This window comes from Hippopotamus amphibius, chromosome 13, assembly GCF_030028045.1.
Source record: "Hippopotamus amphibius kiboko isolate mHipAmp2 chromosome 13, mHipAmp2.hap2, whole genome shotgun sequence".
Classification (NCBI taxonomy): domain Eukaryota; kingdom Metazoa; phylum Chordata; class Mammalia; order Artiodactyla; family Hippopotamidae; genus Hippopotamus; species Hippopotamus amphibius.
Window position 1 is genome coordinate 67,346,135 of NC_080198.1, and position 14,667 is coordinate 67,360,801.

Sequence of the window (14,667 nt, forward strand, 5' to 3'; positions counted from 1 at the left end):
AAGGAAGGAGAGAATAATGCTGATAGGTGAGAATTGGAAAGATATCATACAGTAGGGGACATTTGACCTTGCTTTAGAAGGATGTAAGGATGACAATAGCCTTACTAAAGAGTCCAAGAAAAACCAGCTTTCCCTAGATGTGTCAGAAGTTGGGGAACCCAGAGTAGGTGACTCTGGATGATGTTGGACCTTAAATAGTGAGAAGCGTGAAGTATAGCAGTGTGACTTTGAACAAGTTACTCAGCATCTCGGGCCTCAGTGACCTTATCTGTAAAACAGGTATAATAATGTTAAGTATCACATAGGGGTATTGGAAGGATTGAACATGAGTTATTAAGTGTAAAGCACTTTAGATCAGTGTCTGGCATGTATTAAGTGTATATGCAACTTCTAAAGTTTATTGTGGAAGCCTTTGACTGTACGATTGACCAATTCCAATTACGTTCAATAAGCAGTAGAAGCTGTTTCTATAGCCATATCTATGCCTATATCTATATTTATATCTAGAGATAAATATATCAGCCTAAAACTGAGAATTATAGTGGCCCACACAAATTGGAATAACAATTTTAAACTATCCAACTTTCCAAACTTCATGTGGGGGAATTTCAAGATAGAACAAATGCATGTCTGAAAAATCCAAAACTCAACTATTTTCACTGGCATTACTGTTATAAGTGCTTCACCCCCCCACCCCCACCCCCACGCCCCCACCCCCACCCCCACGCCCCCACCCTCCCCCCACCCCCACCGATTTCTGAGCAAATCAGTGCCAGCTGGGCTAAGAGTAGCTTTAGGACATTTGAGCTCTTTCTGATACACAAATACCTTTGTTTTGTCCACAGATAAAAGCTTGTCAGATGGAGAAAGAAAAACTAGAAAGGCAATTAAAACAGGTATGTTGATCCTTACTTAAATTCACCAGTCGTCTTGTGTTTGAAATGCCAACTTTAAGTGTTACTCACACACTTATTCCCAAGTACGGCAGTTCCTCATGGTCCTAATTAAAAGCATATTCAAGCTCTGCTACAGATGGCCTAGGACAACTCATGCTTTTCATTGCCTACTAAAATGTCAGTGAAGAGATAATGCTTAGGTACCACTGAGGCCTCTCAACGCTAACAGTCATGAAAAGCACATGCTTTACAGAGCATGTTTTTATAGTAGCACAAGCCTTAGTGTGTGTTCATGCAAATGGAGATTTCCTCATAAACTCACAAACACCTGGGAAATATATTTCCTTGGTATTTCTTGCAGTTGCTTACACAACAATGGAAAACTGCATCAAAGACTTGTGCATTCTTTTGAGAAAGTAGAGTATCTTCTTGGACATCAGAGCATTCTATTCCATTGGTTCTCTGGTAGCCTTAAGGAGTGAATATTATTTCTCTTAGTTCCTAATTTCCTCTCTAGACTTTTGTTATGTCATCAGAGTCTCTGGCTACAGTTTAAGAAAATTTATTTTATGGCTGAAAGTCTGGTTCTTCTTAAGCAAAGACCCTCTGTGAAGGTAACTCAGAAACACAGAGTTAACTCTATATACAATTTTCAAGTGATTTTTAATTTCTTCAACATGGAAAAATAACTACAGTTTCACCTTAAGTAAAATTTGGCCTGTGAGCTTCATCTGTATCAGTCCAGAGTCTGCATTGACAGGCCACCTATCTTGAACTTATATTATGCCAGATTTAGGCTAAACCTTAAGATTTCAACCAAACTTTGTGGTTGTATAAAGCAAGTGTCAGTGTGATCCCCAGTGTCACCCGCTTCCAGTGAACCAATAGCATTGCTCTCCTCAGATGTTTTTCCCAACCTGTAACTGTGGCTGGAATTTCCACCTGCGGGATCCATGCCTACCGACAGGCCCTGGGGCTGTGCAGGATCTACAGATGCACCCAGTAAGTAAGAGCTCTCATTCCAACTAATAAGTGCTTATATCTCTAATAAGTGCTAATACTCTCTTTTGGAAGAAATGATGTCTGTCTCTGGAATTTGGGCACATAATACTGTCTACATAAAGAGCCTCTATCTCAGCCTCTAGTTTGCAGAGTTATAGTGGTTGGTGTACACTATAATTACCTTTGGGACACTGTGTCCACAGGACATATAGATATGAATACATTAACCAAAAGGTATCAAATTGAGCTAAAATTCCACAAACACACATATAACATTTTATATGGATCATTTTTAATGACATACCTGACTCTACCAAAAAGATATTTCTGTGCATAAAGAAAAGCAAAGTGAATATAGCAAAACAGTCTGGGAGATGCCTTTTTCAGTTGTAAACTTATATTCAACTACTATGAATATTGCTACATCTGTGCAAAATAGTTTTTGACATTTTCCAATTGAAAGGATCTTCTTAAAGGATCCAAGAAAAAGTGACCCACTTAAGTTGCTCTCTGTGGCTGTGTCTACCCAAGCAAAATGAAGTGAACAGTGGAGCAATTATTTGTGAGTAGGATTGATTTGGACAGTCAACCTGAATAAGTCAGACCCAAAGCACCCTCCCTTTCGTTCTCAATAGCAGTATTCCACCCACCCTCCCCCATGGTCTGGAAGTTTGTCTCTACTCTCTATTTTGCCTGCATAGACAGAATCTTTATACAGGAAATAAATCATGCATTTTTCTGCATTTTTGGATTGGCTCAAGACAACTTCCTTCCCCTTAGTTGTTATTAACTGTGTTTCTAATTATGCAAAGAATCTGAGATTTTAAATGGGATTTTTCCTAGCAGAACACTTAAGGAGTGCATGGTTCTCTTAGTTGCCTGACACTTCTCACATTTTTGTATTTGAGTGTGACTCAAAAGCCCGTTTCCCAAGGGAGGAGATAATGACTCTTTGGGTGGCGGAAGGATGTCAGAATTTAATAAGCATCTCTTATTGGATCCTGGCGTGACCAGCGTTCAGCTAAGAGTTTGGTTCTTTTTGTGTTGCTGTTGGTTGCTACTTCTGTCTGTTCTCCATCTTCCATTTATTTTTTCTTTACCCGTTTGCTTACTTTTTACTTTTCACTAGAAACATTTCTGGGAATTTCCAACCACAGCTATAATTCTGGATTTTTTCCAGAATGTAGAAGGAAATTAATATTGTGGGTAACAAAGAGCTAGAAATTTACTAAGGAGTTTTGTTGTCTACAAGTTAGGGAATTGAGGAAAATACTCTTGTAGAAGGTTAACTATAAAACCAATAAGTCATTCAAGTTTCCCTAGAAGTGAAAATGATTCCTCAAATCTTCTTTTATGGAAAGCAGTCAGAAATTCACCTACTTTAAAAGCTCATCGAGGGAGGGAGGGAATACAGGGATATGTGTATAAATGCAGATGATTGAACTTTGTGTACCTCAAAAAATAAATAAATAAATAAATAAAATGAAAAAAAGAATAATTAAATTGAAAAAGCTCATCAATTACAAGAGATAAGGCAGTCCAGATCACGTAAAATTATCACCAAATAAATGTCTGTATTTGAAACAAGATTCCAAGCCATGTATAGACTACGTTTTCAAGCAGTATTCACTTAAACAAAATATAAGGATTGAAGTTGTAGAAACTCCCAGAGTTCATTTTAAAAGAATATTTCATGTTTCATGCTTATGTGTAAGCCTAAATTAAAGCGCATGCGATCATGTTTGTAAAATTATGATATATTCACCTTCTTTTGGCAACTGTTGTGGAATATAAAACTGAGGCTCACGTCACTTATCCTATGTGTTATTTGAGACATCTAAAAATAAACGAGGAGATGAAAAACAGAGGTGATCTCATTTCCTCTTTTAACTTTTTGTGGACCAAAAGGAGCCAAGAGCCTAGGTGTCTGAGTGAGGGTAAAGTGGGGTCAGACTGTACCAAATGCAGCATTGCTTAGCGTCTTGTCAGGTAATTGAATTTTTAGGCTACTTTCAGTGGTCTGGCAGCCCTGTAAAATGCCCTCTATTGGCTCGCTGTTAAAGAAAATTTTCCTGAGTTATTTTCAGGTGGTAATTGAATAATAAAACAAAAGGTCTGTATTCTCTGTGTCTTGGAGAGAGGTAGAGGAGGCAGGAACAAGCATCTGGGGCAGGAAGACAGACCAGCCTCCTGGGCAGGTAAAGCTGAGATTGCTTTGTACCAGGTGGTTAAATACAAAGATTCTGGCCTTGGAACTGTATTTTGAAATTCAGGTTTATAGCTTATGATTTATTACAATGCAATTCTTTTAACAGTTTTCCGGATGTTCAATATCTGGCTGTTCTTAATTGGTGTAAATCTAGGAGAAAATCCCAAGAGAAAAATCCAGGTCTGCCCTCTCTTCTCACAGCCTCTCTAGTCTAAACTATCTAAGCAATTTAGAATAGTTTTTGCAGAGGAACAATGCAAAGGGAAAGATTTTCCCTCCTTTATCATCCTGAGCCTCTACAAGCCATGTCCTCATGTAATGGCTTAGATTTCTTCCTTGAACCACCAGAAAACATTAAACTTGTACATTTTTGTCTTGGTCTTCCTGTTGCCTCCTGTGTGAGGGTTTTAAAAAGAGTATTTGTTGATGATAATTTCTTTTGTTTTATTTATGGGCTATAGTAAGTTTTACAAAAGTGTTTATACTTCTGCACATATCCAAAATACATCTTTTTTTTTTTTTTTTAAGCCACAATCTCAAAGTGGTAGAAATTCTGGCGGAACACAGAGGGGCTTTAGGAGGGGGATAGAGAGATGGTAATAGTAACAAGGGTGAAAAGAGACGTGAGCAAGACTGGCCACAGGTTTGGATCGAAACTCCTTTTGTGTTGCCTGCATAACAAAAGTCACATAGAGTAGTTATATTTTTAACGTGCCACTGTGTTTGGTTTAAAGCCCATATTGCTATAGTAATGCTTTATTGTTCCACACAGGCAGACCATCAGTGGTATGCTCCTGACCCGTTTCCGCCAGATGTGCAGCACAAGGCGAATGGTAAGACCACAGATGTATTGAGCATTCTTTCATGTTTATATTTTAATGGGATCTTTTGGGGATGTTTACTTGACATACATTCAGTCGTACTCGGGGAGGACCCATTATAAAGTTGTGTTGCATACGCAACTCTAATGTGATGCACCTGGGGTTAAGTTGAACTCATTTAGAAAATGTTCGAGTGCAGAAATGCATGGATCTCAGTTCTGGCTTCTGCTCCTATTCCATCTCAGAGTCAGCATTCCATCTGGGGTTAGAAATGAGAACTTCCAGCAGAGCTGCATTGTAACAACAACAAAGTTCTGTGATTCTACTACAAAGACAGATGCACATCCACTATTCCTGGTTGAGTTTGCTAGACAGATGTTTTAAATGTCACTGGCAGACAGAGGAAACCAAAGGCTCAGAGCTGTGTTCCCTAATGACTAAATGTCAGACTCCAAGCTTAGGCCAGAGTTGCCCACAACACCCACTTCTAAGTATGCAGAGAAAAACTAAAAAGTCACCTACCAAGTACAACTAAGAGTACTCTTTTATCTTAGTTTTCTTTGGTTTACCATTCTTTTCTTTCTTTCCAGAATCTTCTATACTTTCTACTGCTTGTTTCTCTGGTCTCATGAGGCCACCCAGGAGTGGGCTGAGTAAGCTGGGCTATAATCATAATCCCACTTCTGTTTTCATCACATATAATCAAATGTCAGCAATGTCTGCTGCATGTTTAAAAATCCCATATGACACACACCTGTGACTCTGAGTTGTTGATTTCCGGAGATTGGAATCTTATCTAGAAAAGCTGAAGATGAGCCATATTCCAATTTCAGGCCACACTTGAAATGTTATCTCATTTAGTTCAGCTCTGAGGTCACAGAATTCTAGTTTCTAATACAAGGAGTCCATTATGGAGTGGAAGTAGGGAGCCAAGGATGCCATATGCAGTTTTTCAGGTTGAGAACTTTACAAGTCCAAAGGCTTTTCATGGTAGTCTACGTAAACGGAGCCTCCTACAGCTGTGCAGTACACAACCTGGACAGTTGTACATAGCAGCACTGGGAGTGGCAAAGACCATAGCTCACAGTACCAATATGGAGAAGAAAGATAAAAAGTGGGAACTCTATAATAATATGTCTAGGTATTTATCAGAAAACTGTAGGACTTTCTTTTTTCTTTTCTTTCTGCTACTAATATAACCATTGGTTTTAATGAAGTTCTTGGGTTCCAGTCATAATGGAGAGCTTTTAATAGAAAGACGTACTATTAACCATAATGATTTCTGCATAATGTCTGTGTTTTTGAAATCCATTATTTTATAATAGCTGAGTTGCCACCCAATTATAATTTCCCGTTTTATATTATATTGGTCTGGAATGAATATTAAAGGTATTTTCTCCTGAGTTGGAGTTTAATCACTAGAAAATACAGCTATGCAGTAGAGAATTCAATAATATCGTAAAGCCATTTATATATCACTATTGTATTCATCCTGAACCAAAGTAATAGAAATTAATGATTATATAAAATAGAAATGAATTGTGATGGCCTTCAGAAACTAAATAATATCCAAAAATATAATTTTATAGTCAGAGTGTGAGACCTACTGATTTTTGTCTACTTGGGAAGAATATAAGAGCTTTGTGATGTATAAACATGTGTTACAGGGTCTACAGAGGTAAAATTACAATAAAAAATAAACCTCTATTATGTAGCAACCTAAGTATTTTTTTCTTTTTTTTAAAGAACTTTTACTGAGATACAATTGACATACAATAAACAGCATATATTTAAAGTGTACAATTTGATTTTTTTTTTCTTATTAGTAATGTATATATGGCAATCCCAATCTCCCAATTCATCTCCCCCCCAACCCCCGCCCCCGTGCTTTCCCCGCTTGGTATCCATGTTTGTTCTCTACATCTGTGTCTCTATTTCTGCCTTGCAAACCAGTTGCTTTGTACTATTTTTCTATAGTCCACATATATGTAGTAATATATGATATTTGTTTTTCTCTTTCTGACTCACTTCCCTCTGTATGACAATCTCCAGGTCCATCCATGTCGCTATAAATGTCCCAATTTCATTCCTTTTTACAGCTGAGTAATATTCCATTGTATATATGTACCACATCTTCTTTATCCATTCATCTGTTGATGGACATTTAGGCAACCTAAGTATTTTTAAAACAGTGTTTTAATCTTCACAGTGATGCTCTAAATTGTCTTATTATTACACCATTTTACAGATGAAGAAACTGAGGCTTGGAGAATTTAAGTAGTATGCCTAAATCACAGAGTTAGGAAGATTTAGCCCTGGGATTAGATTCCAAGTGTATAAGACTTCAAAACCTATGCTTTGAATCATATCCTATAGTGCCCTTGAAAACCTACCTCTCTCACTATATTAAAATTTTCTAAAATGATAGATATAAAAATGATAATGGGGGTGTTAACGTGGATAATTATAGGGCTAGTATCCAACCCTCGATAATCTCTTCTTTCTAAGAACTCATAGCATATATTTTCTGTGCTTCTTATTTGACACTTAGAATATCACAGGTAAAAGACACAGTACTATGTAAGAATAAGCGCATAAGAAATGTGTTATGAGCTAAATCTTGCTTGGACAGTCCTGGTGGAAACTGAAGCAATATATTACCATTTGAAACCTGTCCTCTGTACCATACAGCTTTGCAGCTGACTGTGGCTTTCCTAGAGCAGGGAAGAGGGCTGATCATGACTAGGGGACCACCATAGAAAGAAACTCCTTACTGAAAAATCTACCTGCTTGGAATTCCTGTTGCTCCTCTTCTAGCTTCCAAAGCTGGTGCTGTTTCAGAGGTCAGGTCAGGTCATGAGACTTGGCAGAAGTTCTGAAATCACCCCTGTCACGAACATCGTGTATGCCATTATTTAATTTCTCTAGTGATTCTTATTATTTTCTGTTTCATTTAATTGGAATGCTCCTTTTGCTTTGCAAATCCAACGCAGTTGCTCAGAATTCTTAAGAATAATTTTGTGGTATTGATTGTTTAAAAATATGGGTTTAAAAATCTTTTATTATAAAGATATTTTTCTTGTCTCATTATATGACTAATGTATTTATTCTCCACTATTCAAGAATATACTGCTAGTCAATATAACCTGCATTAGGGTCTAGAAATACCAAAATTCAAGCAATGGAAAGAAAAATTAGTGGAAAAATTAGACTCTGTTTTTGATAATCTATAAACAAACTATTTCTGAAAACCACTATGTTTTATTCATACAATAAATACATAAAATGTTTAATTTATATTTAAATAAAAAAGGATCCTTTTTAAAATGTGGATATTTAAACCGATATCAATTCACAAATTGTGCTTTATGGATTGTTGTAGGTCTCAGTTTTTATTAATTTCCTGTGACTCCTGACAAATTTATTTTTCTGACCCCAATATACATAGGATATTTTTATCTTAGTATTTTCCTTTGTATTCATTCCTTTTATTGTAATTTAACCTGAAATAATGGCTCTGATGTCTATACATAGAGCGGTACCTCGTGGTTTTTAAAAGGTACAGTGGGTGCAAAATGGGTGACTAAATTTCTGTGCTACCACCAGCTCCTCCTCTGACATTCCCAGGGTCTGGGACAAGAACACAAGGAGTGCTGTATACTTTATGTGTAAATATTTAAACGTTATGGATCAGGCTTAGAAGCTATTAAAGTTTAGTCTGTCCTCCTATTGATAAATACACCTGGAAGGCCAGCGTCAGATTCCAGCCAGTTCTGTGCCAGAACGCAGTGGCACAGGAAGACCTGAGCCGTGGCCCACCCCCTCCCCCTCCCACCTTCCCACTGGGAGGGGTCTTGAGTGTGAATTTGAGGACAGTCCAGCAGGCGCAACTCAACTTTTCATATACCCCTCACCACCCTGCAAACAGCACCCCTTGGCTTCAGGCCTGGGGAAGAGGACCACATGGGGCCTGAAAGCAGACCCAGGGTCACCTAGCAGAGAATCTGGGGGCCTGCTTGTGGGCCAGGAGCTTGTTCTAAAGGAAGGGAGGCTCACGTGATGAGGGGGAGTGTGGCTGGAGGAAGGTCAGAGCAGGGTCCTCTGAAGAGTGGGGACCCACTGAAGGGCTCCCTGGCTGAGGATTAAGGTCAGTGGGTACTGAGTACCACATGGAACTGTCTTCAGGTCAACTGATTTCTAGCCTCGCTCTCAGGCTGTGATTATTTTAGAATGCTTTGGGGACACACTGAAAATCAAATCTTCTTTCAGAAACTAAAGATTTGAATAAAGGTTTTCAAGGCTTTGAGACTTTCTTGGCTTTCTCTCTGCATAGCATTAAATAATGGCATTTTTTTACATTGAAGTCCACAGATATTAATGGGTTACAGTTTCTGTTTAAACATGTGATTTTGCAAAGAACATTTTAATCTCATTTTATCTGTTATCAGAATGGAATGCAAAATGACTTCCATGTTTCCAGAACAATTATGGCAGAGTAGAGTTAGTATAACCTTGAAAACATGTTGTTTGTTTCCTCCTTTGTGAAATGTCAAAAGGCTATGTTTTCTGATTGTATTGTATGCCAGTCACTTCTGTACCTTCCAAAATTTTCACATGGTGTAGCATGGAGCTATGTCTAATGAGCTGGAGCCCAATTCTTACATATTTGGAAAGGCATGAAATGTAGGCATGCGAGATTGTGTTGTGAGCAGACATCATTATTTCTTTACAATGTAGAAGATCAAAGCCCAACCATTATAATTGGCCTTTACCAATGTCTAATAATAACTGATTAACTGAATTCTGCCTGAATTCATTTCCTAGGGCTACCATAACGAAGTACCACAAACTAGGTGACTTAAAACAGCAAAAATTTATGCTCTCACAGCTCTGGAGGCTAGAAGTCTGAAATCAAGGTGTTGGCAAGGTCGCGCTCCCTTCAGAGCCTGTAGGGGAGAGTCCTTCCCTGCCTCTTTCAGCTTCTAGTAGCCCCAGATGTCCCTTGGCTGTGGCAGCATAACACCAATCTCCGCCTCTATCTTCACACGGTTATCTTCCCTCTGTGTCTAAATTTTTCTCCTCTTATAAGGACACCAGTCATATTGGATTAGGCGAATGCAGCATAACCTCTATTAACCTGATTATGTCTGCAAAGCCCCTTTTCCCAAATAAGGACACTTTCACAGGTACCAGGGGCAAGGACTTAAACACATCTTTTGGGGGGACACAGTTCACCCCATAACACTAACTATATGCCAGTAACTATTTTAGGTGCTTTACATTTATAATCTTGTCAAAACCTTATAGCAACCATGTGAAATGAAGATTGCTGTTATCCCTGTTCGTAAATGTGGAAACTGAAGAGCAGAGAGATCATGTAACTTGTCCAACACCACATGGCTGGTTATCGGCTAGGACGCAAACAAGCCCACACAGTCTGGCGCCAAAGCCCACATTGTAACCACTAAACAATGTGGACCACACTGTAAAATGTAATAGTGTCCTACTTCTCATTTACTCTATTTAAATAAATTCTAATGGTCCTGTCCTGAAAGCCAGAATCTTTATTTCTCAGTGTGTGTCTCATGTAACTGTCTTTATATTTAAATATTACAGATGATTTTACATTGGTAAATGGCTTGGATTAGTTGGATTTTTTTCAGTTCCTAATGTTATGAAGAGATAAAGGAACCAGTGTAAACAGTAAAAAGTACTTAAGAAATGTAAGAAACAGAAGAAACTTAAAGACCATACTCTGTATAATCTTAAATATGGATGGATAAAATATTAATAGTATTTTTGCTTTATAAAATACATTACTTTCTTAGTTAATAGAGGAAATTAATTGAAACTTAGAGGCATATTGTTAGAAAAGAATTACAGGAGAAAAGCCACCTCACTTTTAATGCTCTAAAGGTCAGCTTATCAGTAAACTAAGTGATTTTGCTAAGAAAATATTAAATATGCACACACAGTAAGTCTAGACTAGTCACAGTTCCACCAGGTAAATAAAATTGTAGTAATTCTCTTAAATGGAAGGTAAAAATCCATAGGGAAGGAAAGCAAGGTATATATTGGTATTTTGTTTTATTGCTTCCCAACTGGGAAGAAAGTCTGCTTATCTAGGTTTCCTCATTGTTCATGCCTAAGAGTTCACATTCTAAGAGGTTGGCGAGCGTGTAGAGAAGCAGAGTCCTCTCAATCCTTTCTGTTAAAACACCTCTGCGACACGGATACCGCCTCCACTCCTAACACCAACTGAACTTCAGATTCAGCTAACACTTGATGTAGAATCAAAACATGGCTTCTGCTACCAAGATCTCTGGGTTCTATTCAGATCACTTTGGCATCAGGCTACTTAACCTGTGCTCCTGTGAACATGGAAACCTAGAATGTAACCAACATCATTAATAGATGGTTACTCACACAATTAGTGTGGAATTCTTCACTAACCAATAAGCAAAGCCAACTCTTCCTAGTACCATGAGGACCCACATTCCCTTGTGGCATTTCTCTTGTCCTGCCCTCATAACCACAGAGCCAAGTCCTCACGACAGAGGTCTCTAAGCACCTCCACCATGTGGAGACACTCTGCCTACCATTCAAGGAACTGGAGGCCTGTCTTTACCTTTGTTCAGATTGCCATTCTTCCATGGATTGTCTCGTGGGCCATAGTTGCTCTCCATCTAGAACGTGGGATAGTAGCCCTTGCCTCTATACCTATTTCACAAGAGTGCTGTAAAAACTACATAGGGATTACTTTTTCTTAATATTTTAAGATACCTAGAGGTAGGTATCGTTAATGGACTAATTCTAAATTTCAGGATTGGCTAGACCAGTAGATTATGCTTCTGGGTCCAAATATGTGTTCTTACCATATCAGATTTTTTTTCTTTTTGGAAGTGCAAGAGCTTTTTAATCAAAATAAGGAATGCTTCCAGATTTTAAAAAACTATTATAAAGTTATCATATTCCCATATAAACACGTTTTACCTATATTTTTGTATTTTCTCAATTCAGTGCATAATCATGTCTGTTTTGTCTTTAAAATACACCAAAAATCCAGGTATATATTGTAAATTACATATCAATTATAATTCAGTGCCATAAATTGCATGTAATTTCAAAAGTGTACACCACAAATATGTTATGAATGTTATGTGGCTAAGTTCCTGTAGAAACTGTAGCTAACATTTCTGAGAAAGTAAGATACTTATGTTTAATATAACTTTCCAAAAAGGCATTAAATATTTTTTCTCTTTTTATTGTGGTATAGTTGATTTACAATATTATATAAGTTTCAGGTGTATAACATAGTGATTCACAATTTTTGAAGGTTATACTCCATTCATAGTTCATTATGAAGTATTCATTCATTATAGAATATTGGCTACATTTCCTGTGCTGTGCAATAAATCCTTGTAGCTTATTTATTTTATGCATGGTAGTTTGTACCTCTTAATCCCCTAACCCTTTCTTGTCCCTCTCCAGTCCCTCTCCCCACTGGTAACCGCTGATTTGTTCTCTATATCTGTGAGTCTGTTTATGTTTTATTATATTCATTAGTTTGTTGTATTTTTTTAGATTCCACATACAAGTGACATCATATAGTATTTCTCTTTCTCTGTCTGACATTTCATATAATACTCTCCAAGTCCATCTTAGTAGTTGCAAATTCTTTTTTAATGGCTAAGTAATATTCCTGTATATATATATACACACACACACACATATTTGTGTGTGTGTATAAATGTACCACATCTGCTTTCCACATCTGCTTTATCCATTCATCTGTTGATAGGTTGCTTCCATATCTTGGCTATTGTAAATAATGCTGCTGTGAACATTGGGGTACATACATCTTCTTGAATTAGTGCTTTTGTTTTCTTCAGATATATACCCAGGAGTGGAATTGCTGGATCATATGGCAGTTATATTTTTAGTTTTCTTGAGGAACCTCTGTACTTTTTTCCACAGTGCAACACCAATTTACGTTTCCACCAACAGTGTCCAAAGGTTACCATTTCTCCCCATTCTTGCCAACATTTGTTATTTCTGGTCCTTTTGATGATAGCTATTGTGGCAGGTGTGAGCTAACATCTTATTATGGTTTTAATTTTCATTTCTTTGATGATTAATGATGTTGAACATCTTTTCATGTGCCTGTTGGTCAACTGTCTGTCTTCTTTGGAAAAATGTCTATTTGGGTCTTGTGCTCATTTTTAATTGTGTTGTTCATTTGTTTGTCTTGATGTTGAGTTGTATGAGCTATTTATATATGTTAGATATTAACCCCTTATTGGTCATATCATTTGCAAGTATTTTTTCCCATTCGGTAGCTTGCTTTTTCATTTTGTTGATGGTTTCCTTTGCTGTGCAAATGCTCTTTAGTGTTATTAAGTCCCATTTGTTTATTTTTGCTTTTGTTCCTTTGCCTTAGGAGACAGATACAAAAAAATATTGCTACAGTTTATGTCAAAGAAGTTCTGCCTATGTTTTCTTCTAGGAGTTTTATGGTTTCCAGTAGATACGTTTTTATGTAATGGCCACCGTCCTCAGAAGAATATTTTTTCAGCCTGAGAAAGTAACTTTTTATCTTACTGTTACTAAAATGTTAGTTTAGCATGTCTTTGAAATACTGAATGCAGGGCAGCAAGTATAAAACATTTAGCATATACTAAATCGTTATCATGAATCAGGAAAACACCTTATTTCTTGGCCTATATGTTATTTTTTTTCTATTGCCGTGATTAGACTTCTTTGATTGTGTTTTCCCTATGGCACTCATTTATGGCATTTTTATCCTGGCCTTATTAAAATATTTTAAATTGTTCATATAGGTTTTCATAATACACTCTCACATCGTAAGAACTGTGACCTTTTCTATGGCTTTGGCAATAATGCACCCAGTATCATATTTTTAAAGTAGTTTCTTTGGCAGTTATCTCTGTGGGGTGAGTAATGAACCGAATAGTAACATATATGACTCACTTTCAAAAGCAAATGCCAGAGCCACCAAAATGCCAGCAAGAATGAAAAGTAGTGTATCTTCATCAGGCCTGATTAGAACTAGGCCACAGTGGTTTCACGAAATAGTAAGAAGCATTTGTCAGTCCTGAAAATAATAACCTCCCATTGGCCACCTCTTGAGTTTTCAGTGCAAACTTGTGGAGGCTCGTGAGTAAAATATTTCTTTTCTTGCCAGCGTCGAAGTTTGTATTAGCCCTACGCCAGAAGAAGAGAATGAATTTTTAATTTTCAATCTGAAACATTTTCCTGCTGTTTCTCATAGGTTTCTCCTCAGAAAAGAAAGCCAATCAGTAGAAGCACACGTGGCGGAGGAGCACACAGGCTGAGTGAGAGCCTGGCCGAGGGCCCTTGTTCCCCTTTCTGCTGTGGCTTGTGTCTACCACGGCTGCACATCACCACCTCCACCACGTGTGTTGGGGAATGTTTCCCTTTGGCACGGATGGAGGACAAGGCTGCAACAGCTGATATCCTGATCAACTCCGAGAGGCCAAAATTCTACAGCCTATCACAACTTCCAGCTTCCTCGGCATGAGATTTGATTGAAGGATTAATGCTCCATGCCTTGAAACTCTCTTCAGCATATTGCTGTTGGATTTACAGGGACAATTTCGTAATTTCAGCAGCTCCATTTGCAGTGCAATGATACTGTATGTTGATTTAAATATGTGTTCCCTGGGGGAAAAGTTTCTGTGGTGGTAAAATTGTAACA

The 14,667-nt window shown here is 37.6% G+C and overlaps 1 protein-coding gene across 1 annotated transcript in view; it reads left to right on the plus strand.

Annotated features, from left to right (window-relative positions):
• Window positions 1-14,309, plus strand: part of TNIP3 (TNFAIP3 interacting protein 3) — an 86,119-nt gene extending 71,810 nt beyond the window's left edge. The window contains exons 10-13 of the mRNA XM_057706379.1: window positions 846-896; window positions 1,800-1,898; window positions 4,880-4,940; window positions 14,221-14,309. Coding sequence (XP_057562362.1) covers window positions 846-896; window positions 1,800-1,898; window positions 4,880-4,940; window positions 14,221-14,252 — 243 coding nt within the window. The 3' untranslated portion in view covers window positions 14,253-14,309. The remainder of the gene's footprint in view (window positions 1-845; window positions 897-1,799; window positions 1,899-4,879; window positions 4,941-14,220) is intronic.
• The last annotated feature ends 358 nt before the right edge of the window (window positions 14,310-14,667 follow it).